This window comes from Garra rufa, chromosome 3, assembly GCF_049309525.1.
Source record: "Garra rufa chromosome 3, GarRuf1.0, whole genome shotgun sequence".
NCBI lineage: Eukaryota > Metazoa > Chordata > Actinopteri > Cypriniformes > Cyprinidae > Garra > Garra rufa.
In genome coordinates this window covers 57,876,597-57,897,959 of record NC_133363.1, presented here as the reverse complement: position 1 = coordinate 57,897,959, position 21,363 = coordinate 57,876,597, and the positions used below count along the sequence as shown (strand labels likewise).

General features: G+C 31.8%; 2 protein-coding genes across 3 annotated transcripts in view; both read right to left on the bottom strand.

Annotated features, from left to right (window-relative positions):
* The window catches only part of sh3gl3a (SH3-domain GRB2-like 3a), an 83,230-nt gene that overhangs the window by 7,970 nt on the left and 53,897 nt on the right, over nt 1–21,363 (bottom strand). The window lies entirely within an intron of this gene.
* Nucleotides 7,275–8,402, bottom strand: LOC141331397 (gap junction delta-2 protein-like). The gene has a single exon (XM_073836443.1). The coding sequence runs from the start codon at nt 8,400–8,402 to the stop codon at nt 7,275–7,277; it is 1,128 nt and encodes a 375-aa protein (XP_073692544.1).

Here is a 21,363-nt window from a genome sequence, read left to right as displayed (position 1 = left end):
ATTAAATGTAATAAAATAAAATATATAAAAATTATTTTATTTCTCATTTTTATACGCAAGTACTAAAATAACTAAAACTAAAACAATCTAAAACCAAGATTAAATAATCTTAATAATCTTTTATAAAATATAAAATGACAAACACACAACAAAATTACTTAAGTTTTAAAATGAAATCGAATATAAAAATAAAATCTAATTCAAAATAATAACAAAAAACGTAATAGTATGTCTTAATAAAAAAAGATATAAAAAATAATAAAAATGACAAACACACAACATAATTACTGAACTTTACAAATAAAAATGAATATAAAAATAAAAACTCAAAATATTAATAAAAACACTAATAGTATATTAACTAAAACCAAGACTTGAAAAACCACATGAAAAATGACAAACAAAATTACTGACATTTAAAAATGAAACCGAATATAAAAATAAAATCTAATATACTATAATAGTATATTAACTAAAACAAAGACTTAATAAAAACTGTTAAAATGTGTGAACTTAAAAAACTTAAAATGAATGTAAAAATAAAATCTCATTCAAAATATTAATATTAACAAAATTACTAAACAAAAACTTGATGAAAATCACTAAAAAAAGTAACATTTTTAAATAAAATCTAAATCAAAATATTAACAAAAACTATAGTAGTATGTCAGTGATAATAAATGACAAACACACAAGAAAATTACTGAATTTCAATAATAAAAACAAATATAAACATAAAATCTAATTCAAAATATTAACAAAAACTATAATAGTATATTAACTGAAACCAAGACTTAATAAAAACTATAGAAAAACGAATAAATGACAAAATTACTGAACTTTAAAAATGAAAATTAATATAAAAATAAAATATATTTCAAAATATGAACAAACTATAATAGTGTATTAACTATATACTAAAGTATATACCAACTTAAAAAGTGTAAAATGTAATTCAAAATATAAAAAAAACTATAATAGAATATTAAATAAAGCTAAAACCATAAAAACAAAAACTCGATCAAAATGACAAAAATGCACATTAATGCACAAAATTACTGAAAATGTAAAAATCTTTACATACAATCTGATTAAAAATATTAACGAAAACTATATATTAAAACTGTATATTAACTAAAGCTAAAAAAAAATTAAAAATCGATATTAAAAAACTAAAACTTGACAATGACAGAAATGCACAGCAAAATTACTGAAAACCAAGACTTAATTAAAACTTGATAATAAAAAAATGACAAAAGTGCACAACAAAATGAACAAAAATGAAAGCATTTTTACATAAAATCTGATTTAAAATATTAACAAAATTAATTTTATCGTATGACTATAATGGTATATTAACTGAAACCAAGACTTAATTAAAAACTATATTAAAAGACAAAACTAATAAAAATTACACACAACAAAATTACTGAACTTTTTACAATGAAAACAAATATAAAAAATAAAATCTAGTTCAAAATATGAACAAAAACTATAATGGTATATAAACTATATACTAAAGTATATACTAACTTAAAAAGTGTAAAATGTAATAAAAAAATAAAAAAAATATAATAGAATATTAACTAAAGCTAAAACCAAAAAAAAGAAAAACTTGGTCACATTAATGCACAAAATTACTGAAAATGTAAAAATCTTTACATGCAATCTGATTAAAAAATATTAACGAAAATTATATATTAAAACTGTATATTAACTAAAGCTGAAAAAAATTAAAAATCGATATTAAAAAAACAAAAACTTCATAAAAATGACAGAAATGCACAGCAAAATTACTGAAAACCAAGACTTAATAAAAACTATATTTAAAAAAAAAAAAAAAAATTGATAAAAAATGACAAAAGTGCACAAAAAAATGAACAAAAATGTAAGCATTTTTACATAAAATCTGATTTAAAATATTAACAAAATTAATTTTATCTTATGACTATAATGGTATATTAACTTAAACCAAGACTTAATTAAAAACTATATTAAAAGACAAAACTAATAAAAATTACACACAACAAAATTACTGAACTTTTAACAATGAAAACAAATATAAAAAATAAAATCTAGTTCAAAATATGAACAAAAACTATAATGGTATATAAACTATATACTAAAGTATATACTAACTTAAAAAGTGTAAAATGTAATTTTAAAAAACTATAATAGAATATTAACTAAAGCTAAAACCATAAAAAGAAAAACTTGCACATTAATGCACAAAATGACTGAAAATGTAAACATTTTTACATACAACCTGATTAAAAATATTAACAAAAACTTTAGTAGTATGTAATTGATAATAATAAAATGACACTGGTTTGACAACTGTGGCCACTATGAACATTTTTAGGACAAGATCATAAAATTAAAAAAAGAAGCATATGAGTTTGCAGCAACATGAATTATATGTAAAAATAACAGAGTTTTAATTTATGGGTGAACAGTTCTTTTAACAAATGTTTAAATGCATGTGATGTTTGTATTTGCCTCTTTCCAGAGATCGAGTCACACTTGGACCAGCCCTGCTGTCGATCGCTCTACGACTTCGAACCGGAGAACGAGGGTGAGCTGGGCTTCAAAGAGGGCGACATCATCATCCTCACCAATCAGATCGATGAGAACTGGTATGAAGGCATGATTAACGGCGAGTCGGGTTTCTTCCCCATAAACTACGTGGAGGTCCTAGTGCCCCTGCCTCAATGAGCCACGCCAAACCAGACTGTCTGAACCGTCCACTCACCCAACATCCTCTGCTGCATTCTCACCAATGAAAGCCTTGCGTTCCACCACAGACAATTTTGAACCTTTTACATTTCAGTATTTATTTATCTTATGACGTTTTCCAGGCCTCATGGTGCGACATCTAGATTTTTACACTGTCAAAATAATTTTTAATCAGTGTTTTTGCATTGTTTTTCTTAAAAAAAAAAAAGAAAATTGCATATTTTTTTGTTTATGCATAAAACTCATTACATTTTGCTCAATTTATACTTCAAGTGTCATAAAAATGACATTTTTTTCCTTCAAAACAACATTTTGCTCAAGTAAATGTTTTGTATTTTATTTTATCTCAAATTGAAAAGTACTGATAACTCACTTGAAATATTAAGATATTCGGGGGGGGGGGGGGGGGGTTTCATAAAAAACAAAACAAAATTAATAACTAACAAAAAACAAATTTACTGAACTTAAAAAATGAAAATATAAAATATAAAAATAAAATGTAATTTAAAATATTAACCAAAACTATAATAGTATATTAACTGAAACCAAGACTTAATAAAAACTATAAAAACTAATAAGTGACAAACACACAACAAAATTACTACTTAAATTTATGCTTCAAGTGTCATAATTACATTTCCTCAAAACAACCTTGCTCAAGTAAAATTATTTTTATTTTTTTTATCTAAAAATGAAAAATCCTGATAACTCACTTGAAATATTAAAAGATATTTATTGTTTTTTTTTTTTATAAAAAACAAAACAAAATTTTTGAACTTTAAAAATGAAAACAAATACAGCAATAAAATATAATTCAAAATATTAACTAAAACTATAATTGGACATTAACTTTAAAAGACTTAATAAAAACGATATTAAACAAAAAAAAATGACTGAACTTTAAAAATGTAAACGAATATAAAAACAAAATCTAATTCAAAATATTAACAAAAACATAAACGACAGTGACAAACACAAAAACAAATTACATTTTATTCCCTCAAAACAGCGTTTTGCGCAAGTAAACTTATTTTTATTTTTTTATCTAAAAATGAAAAAACTGATAACTCACTTGAAATATTAAAAGATATTTATTGTTTTTTTTTTTTATTTAAAAAATGATTTAACATTTAGATATTTTTCTTGGAAAAACATCAAAATACTGATTAAAGACTATGTTTTGGCAGTGTAATTTTATTTCAGCTTAAACGCAGCATTTACCGTATTCATTTGAAAATGTGATGCATCCAATGGGGTGGATTTGTACTTTCGCTGTCTCCGTATGTTTTTCTTTTGCTCTGAGACTGGGTTTACCTGCCTGCGGTGGTCTTATGTGTTTTTTGGAACACAATTTTTCTATAAACTGTGACTCTCTTGACTGCTACTCTTATGAATGTCCTCTTTCTCTCTTTCTCTCTGTCTGTCTCCGTTTACACACTTATTGTGATTTTAGGTATCATAGTAAGTATCGCAGGTGTTTTGTAATGGGTTTCGCTCTCTCTCGCGCCTTCAAGTGCTTTTTTTGAACGGTGGCTGTATTGCACTAAAGCTTTAGAATAACACACCCATTGATGTGCACATTTTATTTTTGCGTTGTTGTTTTTTTTTTTTGGTTTTAGGACATTGCACTTTCTACTGTATCTCTTTCTGCCATGCCGAGAAATACACAATTTTATCAGTCTTATCTTATGGAGTGCTAAAAAGTATATTATAAATATATATACAAATATATATTGAAATGGTTCACAACTTCGTACTGTACGTAACAAGAACTTTTTGCTCGCCTTTGTGGTTTGTTTGACCGATGTCAGGCTCTGAATGATGTTTTAGAAATTGCAATCTGTCAAATTCGGACCAATTTAGTTTGAACTGACAAAATTTGTGTGTTTTTGTCCACCAAAAACAGACTGTATTCCAGTAATGTCGAATATTATTTTCGTTACTCTGAGCCGTATGTTTCTTGTGCATGAAACTGAACTTTGAATGACTGTATTGGACAGATACTGCCATCGACTGTCGGAAATCTTTTTAGATCATTCCCTTTTTGACTTGTCATTCCCTGTTATATTTTTTTCTGGCCAAGGAAAAGGGTAGTTTTTTTTTTTGCCTACAACTGCAATGTGCCACAAACAGCACCAAACTGAGTTGCTAAAAGTACTATATTTGTGCATTTTCTGAAGAAAAATTCAGTGATGAAAGAAATTCCCTATAGATTCACTACCAGTCAAAAGTTTTAGAACTGTAAGATTTGTAATGTTTTTAAAGAAGTCTCTTCTGCGCACCAAGCCTGCATTTATTTGATCCAAAGTACAGCAAAAACAGTGCAATTCTAAAATATTTGTACTATTTAAAATAACTGTTTTCTATTTGAATATATTTTCAAATGCGATCAAATTAAAACGTTCAACATCATTAATCCAGGATGCTTTAAATTAATCAAAAGTGATAATAAGACTTTCATAATGTTACTAAAGATTTTTATTTCAGATAAATGCTGTTCTTCTGAACATACTATTCATCAAAGAAGCCTAAAAAAAATCGACTCAGCTGTTTTCAACATAATCAGAATATTAGAATGATTTCTGAAGGATCGTGTGACGAGTAATTATGCTAAAAATTCAGCTTTGAAATCACAAGAATAAATTGTATTTGAATAAAAAAAAATGTTATTTTAAATAGTAAAAATATTTCCTAATTTTACTGTTTTTGTTGTACTTCAGATCAAACAAATGCAGGCTTGGTGAGCAGAAGAGACTTCTGTAAAAATCATTACAAATCTTACGGTTCAAAAACTTTTGACTGGTAGTGTATAGGGAACCTTCCAAAAATAATTTTTATTTTTGTATTAAATAACAACAGGCCCAAACCATGCAGTTTAATCTAATAACTATTCAAACTATCACTGAAATATCACTTGTTTTACTAGATTTAGCAGCAGGGATGAAGAGTTGCTGAAAGTCAGTGTGGGAAACAATGGCACAGAGTAAAAAGATCAAGAAATTTTGGAATTTAAAAATAAAAAAAAATTAATTTAGATACGTTTATATATTTTTATTCAGCCCTATTTTTTAGAAACGTTACCTAACATTTTCCATTGTCCCAAACTCATGCCACTATTTGAGTCAAAGGTTAATTTTTCAGATTTTTTTTTACTCGAACTGAGCACTGTTTTAAAAGTACCACAGTGTTTACAATACTCAGGAAGTTATGTACTTACAAACACAACTGTTCAAAAGATTGGGGATTTATGGGAAGGAAATTAAGAGCTTTATTCTGCAGAGACATGCTAAATTGATTAGAAGTGACAATGAAGATGTTTTTAATGTTCAAAATATATATATAATTTAAAAATAATTGCTGTTCTTTTTAACTTTGTTCATCAAAGAATCGCAAAAAAGCACAATGATTTCTATATTACTACTAATGATAATTGTTTCTTGAGCAAATCAGGATATTAGAATGATTTTTGAAGGATCGTGTGACTACAGACTGGAGTAATGATGCTGAAAATCCAGCTTTGATCACAGAACAATAAATAACATTTTAAAATATACTAACATTGCAAATAGTTATTTTAAATTGTAATAATATTTCAAAATTTTCCTATGCGCTAAAACACATTTTTTACTATATTTCTGTCTCAAAAATATTTAAAACCCCAAACTTTTGAACGGTATGGCGTCTCATTTTCTCTGCACAAAATACTGGGATATGAGAAAGTGTTTTAACATTAAAAAATAATTTAAAAAATAACACACGGCAGCTTTCACTGCAAAAAATGGCCCATCTTATTTAGTATGTTTGTCTTGTTTCTAGTCAAAATATCAAAAACAACCTTAAATTAAGATGCATATACTAGATAAGCAAAATGACATAATATTTTTAGTCTAAATTAAGTGCATTTTGCTTAAAACAAGACTAAATAGCTTATCATTTTGCTTATCTAGTAAATGCATCTTAATTTAAGAATTTTCAGATATTTTGACTAGAAACAAGACAAAAATACTAAGTGAGATAAGCCATTTTTTGCTGTGTTAAATTCAAAATGAAAATTATCATAGATAATGTGGTAGTAAAATGAATGATCGATTCTCAAAGACAGCATAGCTACTACCCTGCACAAAAAACTACCCAAGCAACTCAAAAATTGATGTGGCACCCCGAAAATATCAATCTCGGACTTTAGATGTAGAATAGCGCTTCACTTCCAAACACTATTACTAACTCCTATGCCAATTTTAGTATTCTTCTGTTCATCACTACATTGCTGAGTGAAAGGAAAGGCTGTGAATTGTTTTCTTTTTGCTCTCTGGCATAATTTATACACAAAGTGGTTTATAGATGTTGTAAATGAATATATTATTACACCCTGTATATTGCATAAATAAACGATGTGGAAATATTGATTACATCTCACGACTGATTGTGCATTTTATTTCTCAAGCTCATCCAAATAAGTACAGCTGCCTTCAAAAACCTACAAACAAAACGAGCATCAAAATCAAACTTAAGACTCTTTGAATTGTCCACAACCGAGTTTATATCCAAACCTCAGTGCTCCTCTGCTTGGATTTTCTTCCTTTATTTCCTTGTGATTTACCCTTGAGCGATTGTGTTCCTCTACTCTCCTTGTCTTTCTTCGTTGAGCAGTTTCCAGCGCAGGTCCACTCAGGTTGGTGATCCACGACTAGATCTAAAGTTGGTAAAGAAGTAGTGCTGGTGACGTCTCTGAAAGTCAACGAAGCTATCGACTGCGAATCTTGATTTATAGCACCGTATCCCCTCCAAGAGCCATCCTTAATGAGCGCTGACTTCTTGATCATCTTCCAACCCAGATGATTGAGCTCTAAGAAGTTGAGGAAGATGCAGAAGATGCCAACGCAAAACATAAAGATTAGAAAGATGGTTTTCTCAGTGGGACGTGAGACATAGCAGTCAACCTTCTGCATGCAAGGCTTTGCTGAGCACACAAAGTGAGCAGGAACGTGAAAACCGAAGAGGAGCCATTGAGCCACTACAAAACCAACTTCTAAAATGGCGCGAAAGCAAACGTGGAAGATGTAGTACTTGGAAAGGACGCCTGAGGAGCTTTTGGTTGGAGCTTTTTCCTGGTTGCTTTGGTTGGCGATGCCTTCGAGGACATCAGCAAGACTGTGTCCGAGATGTTTGTGCGACTTGATGGAGCAACTATCCGAGTCACAGCTGCGATCATATGCTTCCTTCGATTGCTCGGCCTCTGGCTGCTTGGACAAATTGTGCCAGGTGTAGATGATGAAGCAAAGCGAAGGTGTAGACACCGTGATGATCTGGAAGACCCAGAAGCGAGGTTGTGAGATCGGCGCGAAGGCGTCGTAGCAGACGTTGGGACATCCCGGTTGAAGTGTGTTGCATACAAACATCTCCTGCTCGTCTGTGTAGACGTCCTCAGTGGCCACGGCCACGATGAGCAGGCGGAAAATCACCATGACCGTGAGCCAGAGGCGTCCGATCATGGTGGAGTGCTGGTGCACGGCGTCCAGCAGCCGCTTGAGCAGCGTCCATTCTGTCATGTCTCTGCGCGCCGGCCTCTTGAAGTACAGCACCTGAAATAGATCCACTTTAGCTCTGTTGCCAGCGAGGACGGCCGTTTTCATGTTACAGCTCTGGCCGGAGAGCGAAGGTGCCATCACTGCTCCCAGCCATCCCTTTCTCCTTCAGAGATAAGGGCCGTGCCGTCCACTTCACTTTGGTCACATGGTGCCGTCGCTTGTCTTTAGAGTCCATTTACAAACCGCTGGAGAGACGGCACTTGTCCTGCTCTTGATAGCGTCGGCAGATTGCGGTCTTTTCAGATTGCCGCCGTACATGATATGCGTTGCACGCTTTTAAAAATACGCCACTGATAGTGGATATGTCCTTGTGCTAATCTAGTTTGTGTACTAATCTAACTTATACTTTAAACTTGGCATTGTGTACTTGAATATCGTCGGCTCTAATGGGAGATTTCTTGTGATGTGCCTCATTAAATTAAAAGTACATTATTTTGTCTGTGAAGTGACTGGATAGTCGTTGTCCACTTTAAGTTATACTCCCTTTTAAAAGTTGGGTTCAGGATGTTTTTGAAAAAAGCCTTTTATGCTCACCATGGCTGTATTTGTTTGATCAAAAATACAGTAAAATCAGTAATATTATGAAATATTATTGCAATTTCAAAAAAGCTGTTTTCTATTTGAATATATTTTAAAGTGTAATTTATTTCTGTGAGGCATTTCTCCAGTTTTCACTGTGACATGATCCTCCAGAAATCATTCTACAGTCAACATTTGAAGTGGATCAAAACCTTTCAGCAAAGTTGTCCCAAAACAATACAATAACAATGATGAACTTTTTTTGATCTGCTTCCAATGTTGACTACTGTAATATGCTGATTTGCTGCTCAAAAGCATTTCTTATTAATATCAACACTAAAATGTGTTGTGTGTTTGATGTATTTGTTTGATTAAAAATACTGTAAAATCAGTAATATTATGAAATATTATAACAATTTCAAAAAAGCTGTTTTCTATTTGAATATATTTTAAAATGTAATTTATTTCTGTGATGCAAAGCTGAATTTTTAGAATCATTACTCCAGTTTTCAGTGTCACGTGATCCTTCAGAAATCATTCTACGGTCAACATTTGAAACATTTCATCAAAGTTGTCCTAAAACCAAAACAATACAATAACATTGATCTACTTCAAATGTTGACTACTGTAATATGCTGATTTGCTGCTCAAAAGCGTTACTTATTAATATTAACACCAAAAAGAGTTGTGCACTGTAAAAAAAAAAAAAAAAAAAAAAAATTCATAAAATTTCCTGGCAGCTGTGGTTGCCAGAAGTTCACCGTAAAAAATATGGTAGCAATATTTTATGTTTTACAGTTTTCACTTAAATTTACAGGTAAATAATATCGTAATTTCATTAACTGATATAAAGGTAATGTACCTACCTTTTATATTACTGAATTTTTTTTTTGTACCTTTGTAATACACTGATGACAACATCACATGATGAACCAAAGCCCATCACAAGGGAGACACCCCTCGCTACAGTCTGCAGCGAGGAGTACTTGTCACAAGAAGGTATAAATAATAGCATATATAGAAGGTGCACAGTGTCATTCACACAAACACTAAACACCATCATGGTAACACATAAAACTGAAATTATGCAAAAAAAACATTAATTTAAAAACATTAGATGTAACATACAACCCTATTGTACAAAACTGTCAAGAAAAAAAATAAGAAAGTTTTTTCAAAAAAAAAAAACAAAATAAAAATGAAACAGGGAATTCTGGGAATGTCAATTTACAGTTATTTACTGTAAATTCGACATTCTTTTTAACTTCCACTACCATAAAATTACATGCAATGTCCAACACAGTTTTTCACCGTATATAGAAGGGGAACTTACAGTTAACCATTTAACAGGTTTTTAGTGTAGCATTTTTACAGTTTTTTACCGTTAAATTCATGTTCATTTTTTACAGTGTGCAGTGTAATATATTTTGTGGAAATTGTGAACCATACTAAAATGTACTAATCTAAGTTGTGCTTTAAACTTGGCATTGTGTACTTGAATATCGTCGGCTCTAATGGGAGATTTCTTGTGATGTGCCTCATTAAATTAAAAGTACATTATTTTGTCTGTGAAGTGACTGGATAGTCGTTGTCCACTTTAAGTTATACTCCCTTTTAAAAGTTGGGTTCAGGATGTTTTTGAAAAAAAGCCTTTTATGCTCACCATGGCTGTATTTGTTTGATCAAAAATACAGTAAAATCAGTAATATTATGAAATATTATTGCAATTTCAAAAAAGCTGTTTTCTATTTGAATATATTTTAAAGTGTAATTTATTTCTGTGAGGCATTTCTCCAGTTTTCACTGTGACATGATCCTCCAGAAATCATTCTACAGTCAACATTTGAAGTGGATCAAAACCTTTCAACAAAGTTGTCCCAAAACAATACAATAACAATGATGAACTTTTTTTGATCTGCTTCGAATGTTGACTACTGTAATATGCTGATTTGCTGCTCAAAAGCATTTCTTATTAATATCAACACTAAAATGTGTTGTGTGTTTGATGTATTTGTTTGATTAAAAATACTGTAAAATCAGTAATATTATGAAATATTATTACAATTTCAAAAAAGCTGTTTTCTATTTGAATATATTTTAAAATGTAATTTATTTCTGTGATGCAAAGCTGAATTTTTAGCATCATTACTCCAGTTTTCAGTGTCACGTGATCCTTCAGAAATCATTCTACGGTCAACATTTGAAACATTTCATCAAAGTTGTCCTAAAACCAAAACAATACAATAACATTGATCTACTTCAAATGTTGACTACTGTAATATGCTGATTTGCTGCTCAAAAGCGTTACTTATTAATATTAACACCAAAAAGAGTTGTGCACTGTAAAAAAAAAAAAAAAAAATTCATAAAATTTACTGGCAGCTGTGGTTGCCAGAAGTTCACCGTAAAAAATATGGTAGCAATATTTTATGTTTTACAGTTTTCACTTAAATTTACAGGTAAATATCGTAATTTCATTAACTGATATAAAGGTAATGTACCTACCTTTTATATTACTGAATTTTTTTTTTGTACCTTTGTAATACACTGATGACAACATCACATGATGAACCAAAGCCCATCACAAGGAGGTATAAATAATAGCATATATAGAAGGTGCACAGTGTCATTCACACAAACACTAAACACCATCATGGTAACACATAAAACTGAAATTATGCAAAAAAAAAACATTAATTTAAAAACATTAGATGTAACATACAACCCTATTGTACAAAACTGTCAAGAAAAAAAATAAGAAAAAGTTTTTTCAAAAAAAAAAAACAAAATAAAAATGAAACAGGGAATTCTGGGAATGTCAATTTACAGTTATTTACTGTAAATTCGACATTCTTTTTAACTTCCACTACCGTAAAATTACATGCAATGTCCAACACAGTTTTTCACCGTATATAGAAGGGGAACTTACAGTTAACCATTTCACAGGTTTTTAGTGTAGCATTTTTAGTTTTTTACCGTTAAATTCATGTTCATTTTTTACAGTGTGCAGTGTAATATATTTTGTGGAAATTGTGAACCATACTAAAATGTACTAATCTAAGTTGTGCTTTAAACTTGGCATTGTGTACTTGAATATTGTTGGCTCAAAATGAGAAATTTCTTGTGATGTGCCTCGTTAAATTAAAAGTCCATCATTTTGTCTGTGAAGTAACAGTGGATAGCTGTTGTCCACTTTGTTAGTGACACTGCAATTGATTTGGAATTGAGTTAAACTCCCATTTAAAAGTTGGGTCATCATGTTTTTGAAAGAAGCCTTTTATGCTCACCAAGGCTGTATTTGTTGGATCAAAACAGTAAAATCAGAAATATTATTACAATTTCAAAAAGCTGTTTTCTATTTGAATATATTTTAAAATGTTATTTTTTTAGGTGATGCAAAGTTGCAGTTTTAGTGTCACATGATCCTGCAGAAATCATTCTAATAAGCTGAATTGCTGCTCAGGAAACATTTATAATTATTATAAATGTTAAAAATGGTTGTGTGATGTGATATTTTTTGTGGACCATCTTGGTCTTTTGTAACATTGTAAATGTCACTTTTAACCAGTTTAATGCATCCTAACTGAATCAAAGTATTAATTTATATTAAGTAATTAATATTAATTTAAAAAAAATAATACTCACCCCAAACTTCTAAATGGTAGTGTATCAAATGTGTGTGTGTTTGTTTTTGTTGTACCAGTATAGGATATATATTCAGAGGAAGTAAAATTCCCTGGTATGATACTGGTTGTTTACAAAAGCGATAGCGGCTATTTTGAATTTTAAACTAAAATAGACATGATAGCAGGTATCTTCATGCTATCTGCTAATTGACCCCAAGTGATTATAAGAGCCTTTAGAAGGTCTGACATGAGTGGACTTTAGAAAAAGAAGAGGTGCTAACCATTGAACATTGGAGACTGTGGCTGTGGTTCAAAACTTAGAATTCAGGTTTATTATTACCAAATTCTGTTTTCCATTAGTTCCATTTTTATAGAACTATTTCCATTCCATTTTAATGGTTTGAATAAATGTTAAAAATCAAAAGCATTTTTTCTAATTTGTAATAATTAATTTGATTTAAAAAATATATATTATTATTCTATTTATTTATTTTCAGAAATAACTTGTGTGTTTACATTTTTTAGTTGTTGTTGATCAATTCTGGTAATTATTCCTTTTAATTTGTATTATTAGTACTATCATTACATCCAGTAATATATTTCTGTCACAGTTTCTTCAATTTAAACCAAACTTTTATTTTGATGGGTTGCTGTGAAGACCTTTGAGTTTCTGTTTGTATATGAAGATATGTTTTCTCACAAGAAATGGTAAAATGCTCATGAAGTTACTAAAGGGAAGCCCAGATGTGAATACTTGTACGGCTTAATATAACATAAATAAACACAAAAAACTTGACATGAAATGACACTCAGTGAGCTACTGGCACTGCCTGTTGCTATTTTTATCGCAACATGAACAAATGATGCCATATTGTGCAGCTTTTGGTTGTAATTTTCAGTCAAAGGGCAACAAGAGGAGTGATGTAAGTCTTCACTGCTTTTCCTAGTGATAAGAAGAGGAGCAAAAAACGGGAACCTTTTTTTTTTCATGCACTGGTCCATTTTGAACTGGTGTTTTTCGGCTCTTCATAACATGTTGTTTCAGACGAGGTTAAAGAGAGCATCCAGAGAGCATTTCGGTTACACTACATATATCTTTAAAAGGCTGTTTTCTCAAAATGGCACTGTATTTGATTATTGACTATACTGTAGCCTATTCTGATTCACTGAGTGATTAAAATGATCTAAAATCCCCTGTGTAAAAACCTTTAATATGTAAACAAAACAAAAGAATTTTGGACCTGGCTTCATCCAGTGTTCAGGTTTCTGGTCTGAAAATGAATGCTTGCATACCTAAACATAACATTTCAAAAAACTTGTAACCAATCAACTGAGGAAGGTGAAATCTGGCGATATCTCCCAGGGTGCCTTGCCTTAAGTTGCGGTAAATTGTTAAAGGCTGATATATGCCATTGTTTTCCTCTGAGCACAGTGCATTTATCCTGCTCTGGCTCATAGGCCCGGTGATGTTGACGTACTCGCCATGACTAATGGCTTTATCAGTAGCACTTGCTGTGATGTTGCCCCTGGCTATCAGACATGTATCCAGGTGTGTGTGTGTGTGTGCGTGTTAGTCGTTGTGTTTCCAGGAAGGCTGTTTCCAAAGCGTTTCTATTGATCTTTGATGAGCTGTCAACAGTGTCTGAACCTTTATCACACAATTTAATATGCAATTAATAGCAGATTATTAGTATTTATTCCATGGAATGTCTGGATACTGGATTCTGATTGGCTGGCAGGTGTGCAGTAAAACCGTTTAATGCACAGGTAGTTCCAAGTCAGTTTAATCACCGTTCTATATTAATGCGCTGCTTTAATTGATGCACGCAAAAGCACAGAGAGAGAGAGAGAGAGAGAGGTCGGAGATTGCATTGTGCTGCGCACATACATAAACTTCTTGTCAACGCTTGCCTGCGATCCTTATTAAAATAGCCTAGATAGTAGATCGCTACATTATATTCCTCAGCAACGGAGTGGTAAAACTGCTGTTTTTAAATGAATCGTTGTTTGTAGAGAGACGCACAGCATGCAGGTACGCACGCACATTCACACATACACACACACACACACACACACACACACACACACACACACACACACACACACACACACACACACACACACACACACACAACTGTCATCTCTCTTGCCTTCACACTCTCTCTTGGTCGATCGATAATCTACTGAAACAAATGATATATTTCATTCAAATAAATGTGATTTTACCGGACTATTTAATCTCTGTGTCTGATTTGAAGCGGCCAGAAGCTTGAGTTGATGCTTGAGCTGCGTGTCATAACACGAAAATAACCGTCTTTTTTATCCATTCAGTCAAATTTCGCGTTGCAAATATCAAACGCTTCGCGTCGGGCGGTTATTAGCCTCCACGTCGTGCATTTAAATCCTTTAACGCACGGCAAACCGTTGATTATCCCTTACGTAGTGCACAGTAGATGTTTTGTTGCATAAAATATGACTAAAAAGAAATAGTCAGGTTTATGCTTAGAAAACATGATAATGGTAAGATACATTCTCTTAGATACATTATTTTAAATAGCTTCGAGATTAATAATCTGTGATTTTAACAGGTTTTGATAATCAGTTCTGCATTGCAAATCTTACTTGTTGCTTTGTTCATCAAATTTGTAGACAAAACAGTATACAAACTTTTAATGTTTTTTTAATTGATCCAAAGTACAGCAAAAAACAGTAAAAATTAAAAAAATATTTTTTACTATTTAAAATAACTTTTTTTAAATTAGAATATATTTAAAAATGTAATTCATTCCTGTGTTGTAAAGCAAAAATTTTAGCAGCGTTACTCCAGTGTTCAGTGTCACATGATCCTTTTTGCTTTTCAAAAAAACATTTTTTGTTATTATTATCAATATTTAAAACAGTCGAGTACATTTTCTTAGGATTTTTTGATGAATAGAAATATCCAAAGATCAGCATTGATCTAAAATAAAAATCTTTTGTAACTTTCATTTAATTATAGAAATGAATGCTTTTATTTAGCAAAGATGCTTTCAATTGATCAAAAGTGATGAAAAGGACATTTATAATATTACAAAAGATTTATATTTCAGGTAAATGCTGTTCTTGTGACATTTCTATTCATTAAAGAAACCTGAAAAAAATCTACTCAGTGTCTTGTTTTTAGAGCAGCAAATGAGAATATTAGAATGATTTCTGAAGAATCATGTGACTTTAGTAATGATGCTAAAAATTCAGCTTTAAAATCACAGGAATAAATTATATATTCAAATATATTGAAATAGAAACCAGTTATTATAAATAGTAAAAATATAGACTGTTTTTGCTGTAATTTGGATCTAATAAATGCGGGCTTGGTGAGCAGGAGAGACTTCTTTAAAAACATTCAAATCTTAATGTTCGAAAACTTTTGACTTAAAAAAAAAAAACTCATTATGAAACACATTAAGATGCCACTTGATGATTCGCGAAGGTAAAATCTAGTTCTGCCCTACCTTTTCCTGGTTGCTATCCTGTTAAAATTAAAATATGTCACATGTTTAATGCTAACTTATTTAATTTTCTTAAAGAAATGTTACATTTTGCACAGAGAAATTTTTTTAATTGCTTGTCATGTTGGAGCCTCGGCTTATTGGCACATTGGGCCTTGGTGCTTATGCAGATAGTACGAGTTCAAATCTGGCTTGCAGTCTTTTCCGATCCTGTCCTTTTTGTTTCCTGTTTTATCTCTCATTATCAAATTAGAAGTTGTCAAAAAAGAGGCATGTGCTTCCAAACTGTTACCAGACGGAGAGTGAATGTACAATAGCGCCGCAGCCGGTCACAGCTCACTGCATCCCGCAACATTAAAGAGGAAGTTCTTCTCTTTCACCAGACCTTGTTTTATTCCTCTGATAATCCCTAGTGTCTGGCTCGCTCCTGCAAGCGTCTAAGAGGTGTCAAAGGAATTATTCACCCCTTCACGTGGTTCATGAAGGAATCCACATTGATGTCTGTCCCCGCCGGCCATTCTAGCGAGCAGCTTGGCCATGAATAGCAGACAGGATTAGTGCCAACAGGACAGAATGAAAAGCGAGCAGACAGAGGGAGGAAAGAAAGAGGCAGATATATGGGGCGAGACTCAATGGGAGTGAAAGTCCCTCATATGACTACTTGTCTACAGTGTTTCCCCTTCTGCACTTTCATCTGCACTACCAAGAGAGATCAAGTCATGAAAATGAATGTATTAACCCTTTGCTGGCTAATCTCCTGGATTGTTGCAGCTGAGTTTCTCACGTGTTCAAAGATCCGCTATTTTGTCCATTATGCTTGTTGTGTCTGCATCTACCAGCTTTAGGCAACATTTGTAATCAAATAATCTGACCACCAGACGGGGGAAATGGTCACATGATGATAACGAGTTGTGTTCGGATTCAGATATAGCAAAATTAAGCAGGTCCATAAAAAAACGTACTCAACATTGATTTTTCAACGGGTGTTATCTGTTTCATGTCTAAGACTAACTGGGGTAAATTCTCTGTAATCACTATTAAATGATTTTAAAAAAATCTAATGGGTTTAAAAAATATAAAGAGATCATACATACTGTGTACCATTTAAGTGGTAAGTTTAAAAAAATCATCCCACAAGCTTTACCAATAAAATAAATATCTAGTGTCTAAAAATTCTTTCAAATATTGTATGGTGAATATAAAAAAAAAGTTTTTAAATAGTTGCAAAATTACTTAATTTTATTTTAATACTGTCCTGATAGATGTATCATATGGAAGCCTGTTTCCGCCACTGAATAAAAAATAGAAAAAGGTAATTGCTTGTACTTTTAAAAAGTAAAAAATTGTGAAAAAAGTCAGAATTGTGAGTTTATGTCTCGCAATTCTGACATTATAACTCGCAAGTTTATATCTCATAATTCTGAGAAAAAAGTCAGAATTGTGCATTTGTATCACGCAATTCTGAGAAAAATTAAGAAGTCAGAATTGTGAGATTACCTTTTTTCTTACTTTTTTTTTCAATTCCAGAAATAGGCTCCTATAGTATCACTCATATACAGTTTTCAAAAGTTTACATACATCTTGCAGAATCATACAAAATGCATGTATTTTTTATTTAGTACTGACCTGAATAATATATTTCACATAAAAGACATTTACTTGTAGTCCACATGAGAAAATAATAGTTGAATTTATAAAAAAAAAGACCCCGTTCAAAAGTTTACATACACTTGATTCTTAATACTGTGTTGTTACCTGAATGATCCACAGATTGTGTTTTTTGTTTAGTGATAGTTGTTCATGAGTCGCTTGTTTGTCCTGAACAGTTAAACTGCCTGCTGTTCTTTAGAAAAATCATTCAGGTCCCACAAAATCTTTGGTTTTTCAGCATTTTTGTGCATTTGAACCCTTTCCAACAGTGACTGTATGATTTTGTGATCCATCTTTTCACACTGAGGACAACTGAGGGACTATTACAACTATTTCAGAAGGTTCAAACACTCACTGATGCTCCAGAAGGAAATGTAATGTAAAAACTTTTGAACAGAATGAAGATGTGTGCATTTTTCTTATTTTGCCTAAATATCTTTTTCTTATTTAGTACTGCCCTTCAGAAGCGACAGAAGATGCTTACATGTTTCCAAGAAGACAAAATAAGTTTATTTACGCTAATCTTCAAATTCCAAAAGTTTTCACCCCCGGCTCTTAATGCATTATATTTCCTTCTGAAGCATCAGTGAGCTTTTCAACCTTTGTAATAGTTGCATATGAGTCCCTCAGTTGTCCTCAGTCTGAAAAGATGGATCTCAAAATCATACAGTCATTGTTAGAAAGGGTTCAAATACACAAAAATGCTGACAAACCACAGAATCTGTGAGACCTGAAGGATTTTTTTTTTTTTCTGAAGAACAGCGGGCAGGTTAACTGTTCAGGACAAACAAGGGACTCATGAACAACTATCACTAAACAAAAAAACACAGCTGTGGATCATTCAGGTAACAACACAGTATTACCAATCAAATTTATCACTAATATAAATGTCATATATAATAATCTTTACATTTATTTATTGACCTTATGTCTCACATGGGAAGCAGAAAATTAAATAAGTATGTACATTTATTTGTGACCCTGGACCACAAAACCAGTCACACATCATCTGAAAGTTGTTGTATGGTTTGTTAGGAAAGGACAATGTTTGGTTGAGATACAACTATTTGAAAATCTGGAATCTAAAGGTGCAAAAAAATCTAAATATTGAGAAAATCACCTGTTAAAGTTATCCAAATTAAGTTCATAGCAATGCATATTACTAATCAAGAATTAAGTTCTGATATATCCACGGTAGGAAATTTACTAAATTTCTTCATGGAACATGATCTTTACTTAATATCCTAATGATAATATTGACGCATACAATGTATTTTTGGCTATCATTGCAAATATACCCATGCTACCTACTGTAAATCTGGTTTTGTGGTCCAGGGTCACATTTGTTAATTAACCATTAATTTATTTGAACTGTTTTAACAGCACTCTTGTAGCATGAACAGTATAAAATCATGAGATGAATTTCCAGTGAAGGCAAAAACAGATAAAGATTATGCCTTGAATGAAATAAAAGTTGGGATAAAAGCATCTATAACCCTATGTAACCCTAAAAGATGTCCAAGCACAATGGATGCTCCACCAGACCATGTGAGCTCTAAACTGGCAACTTAATACTTAAGCAAAAATCACCTACCACTCAATAGTAGCAATGGATTAGAGTGAATAATAGCTGCACCGTTTTGGACGTCAGTCTGTGAACAAGATAAAAGGTATTTAGCAGGAGATCAGGCCGCTCTTAGACCAGCGGGCTAAAATTAGACCTAGTCCTCGAGGTTTAGACGCCACCAACACTTCCAGCGTTTGTTGTGGTTCTTGTTGTTGTTATGTCTGCAACAGGTTACAGTCAAAGCTCAGACCCCGTTCGATTTGCATAATGTCAGGAAAATGAAAAGCCACTGGTGACGACTAACTGGATTAAGGACGACTGAATGAGGAGGTGCCCGGAGTGTAACCAACGGTGATGTGAGAGGGATTTCCTTTTGTCGGCTCTGTGCCTATGCTTTCCTTGCCTTCCAGCTAATCCTCAGCTGTATTCTCACCAACGACCTTGGGCTCGATGCTAATCTGACCGGAGAGAGAGCGAGGGAAGGTCTGCGTGTCTTTAAGCCTTCAGAAGCCTGTGTTATGGGGAGTTTGGATGAAGAACATGGTCTGTCTGGTGGTAAGTTCCTAACTTTTATTTTGTTGATTTGCAAGTGCTAATCGTTAAATCATTCAATTGTGATTTAACAGCTGTTTTAGTAGATGTCTGTTTGGTAAAATGTTGTATGCATATAGAGTAGATAACATTGCGAATCCATTGATTGTGCATCGTAAGGATGTAGATGAGAAATGCAATGATTTCAGTCCATCCTGCAACCAAAACGTAACTTTTGCTCTCTGACGCAAGCATCTGTTGACCAATGAGAAATTCAGGGAGGTCTTTCAGAAACAGCTTTTGGACAGTTTTCAGAAAACTAATTTGTGGCAGTCCCACATGATTTCAATAACTTGACATTTTCTACATGTTTTGCATCGCTTACAGTTTAGTTAAGGATCCAGATTCACATTATATATGTCTCAAATGTAACAATTAAACCAGTGATGGGGGTAATGCATTACAAGTTATGTAATCAGATTACTATAACTAGTAAAGTATTGCATTACTTTTTAATTCACAATACTTTTTCAAATAAGTAATGGCAGTTACTTTGTTTTCCCATTAATTGACTGACAATTCTCCTGTTCCCATGTTGAGAGAAATCAGAAGTAAAGAGGCGTTGTGTGCACTGTGTAAACATGATGTTACTGTAGCTCTAGTCTGGACTAAATGTGAACATGCATTAATTCATCTCACTCGCAAAAAACAGATTGAGTATTTATTACATATATTACGCAAACCTGCAATTAAATGTTAACACATGTCCTTTATGTATTTAATCCCATTTTATTAACCAGTGTCTTTGCTGCTGACCTTTGATGATCCAGTCCAACCATACTAATAAGCAAAAATTACTTTAGATAAACTATATTTGTGCTTCATTGTTTTGTTTTTTTATTGCTGAAGAGAAATTTACTTTTCCTTCAGCCTGAGGCTCATTCATTTCACTTTTTGTTGTGAAAGGGCTTTTATATTTGCTAAAATTATATTAAATATTTACATTAAAAACAAGCATGCATGCATTAAAGTAATGCATTACTTTCCATTAAAAAAAATTACGTAATTTATTACTTTTTTAGGGAGTAACGCAATATTGTAATGCATGACTTTTAAAAGTCACTTTCCCCAACACTGGTAATTGTCTCTGCTATAATAATAATAATAATAATAATAATAATAATAATAATAATAAAACATGAATTAAATGTGAGTATATTGTGCATGCAATTGTTACAAATATGCATTGATGTGTGATATGACCAAACCTTCATTATGCATGTATGTAAATGTATGCTACTGCCCAAAAGTTTGAATTCAGAAAACAAATATTAATACTTTTATTCAGGAAAAGTGCATTATATTAATCATAAGTAACAGTAAAGACTTTTATGTGAACTTTTTATCACAGAATTTAAAAAAAATGTATCATTGTTTCCACAAAAATGTTAAGCCACACAAGTGTTTTCTACATTGATAATAATCAGAAATGTGACCCTGGACTACAAAACCATATATTCAGTCAAAAGTGCTGAATAAATAAGATTGATGTATGATTTGCTAGGACAGAACAATATTTGGCCGAGACACAACTATTTGAAAGAGTCCAAATGAAGTTCTTAACAAGGCATATTACTAATCGAAAAATTAGGTCTTGA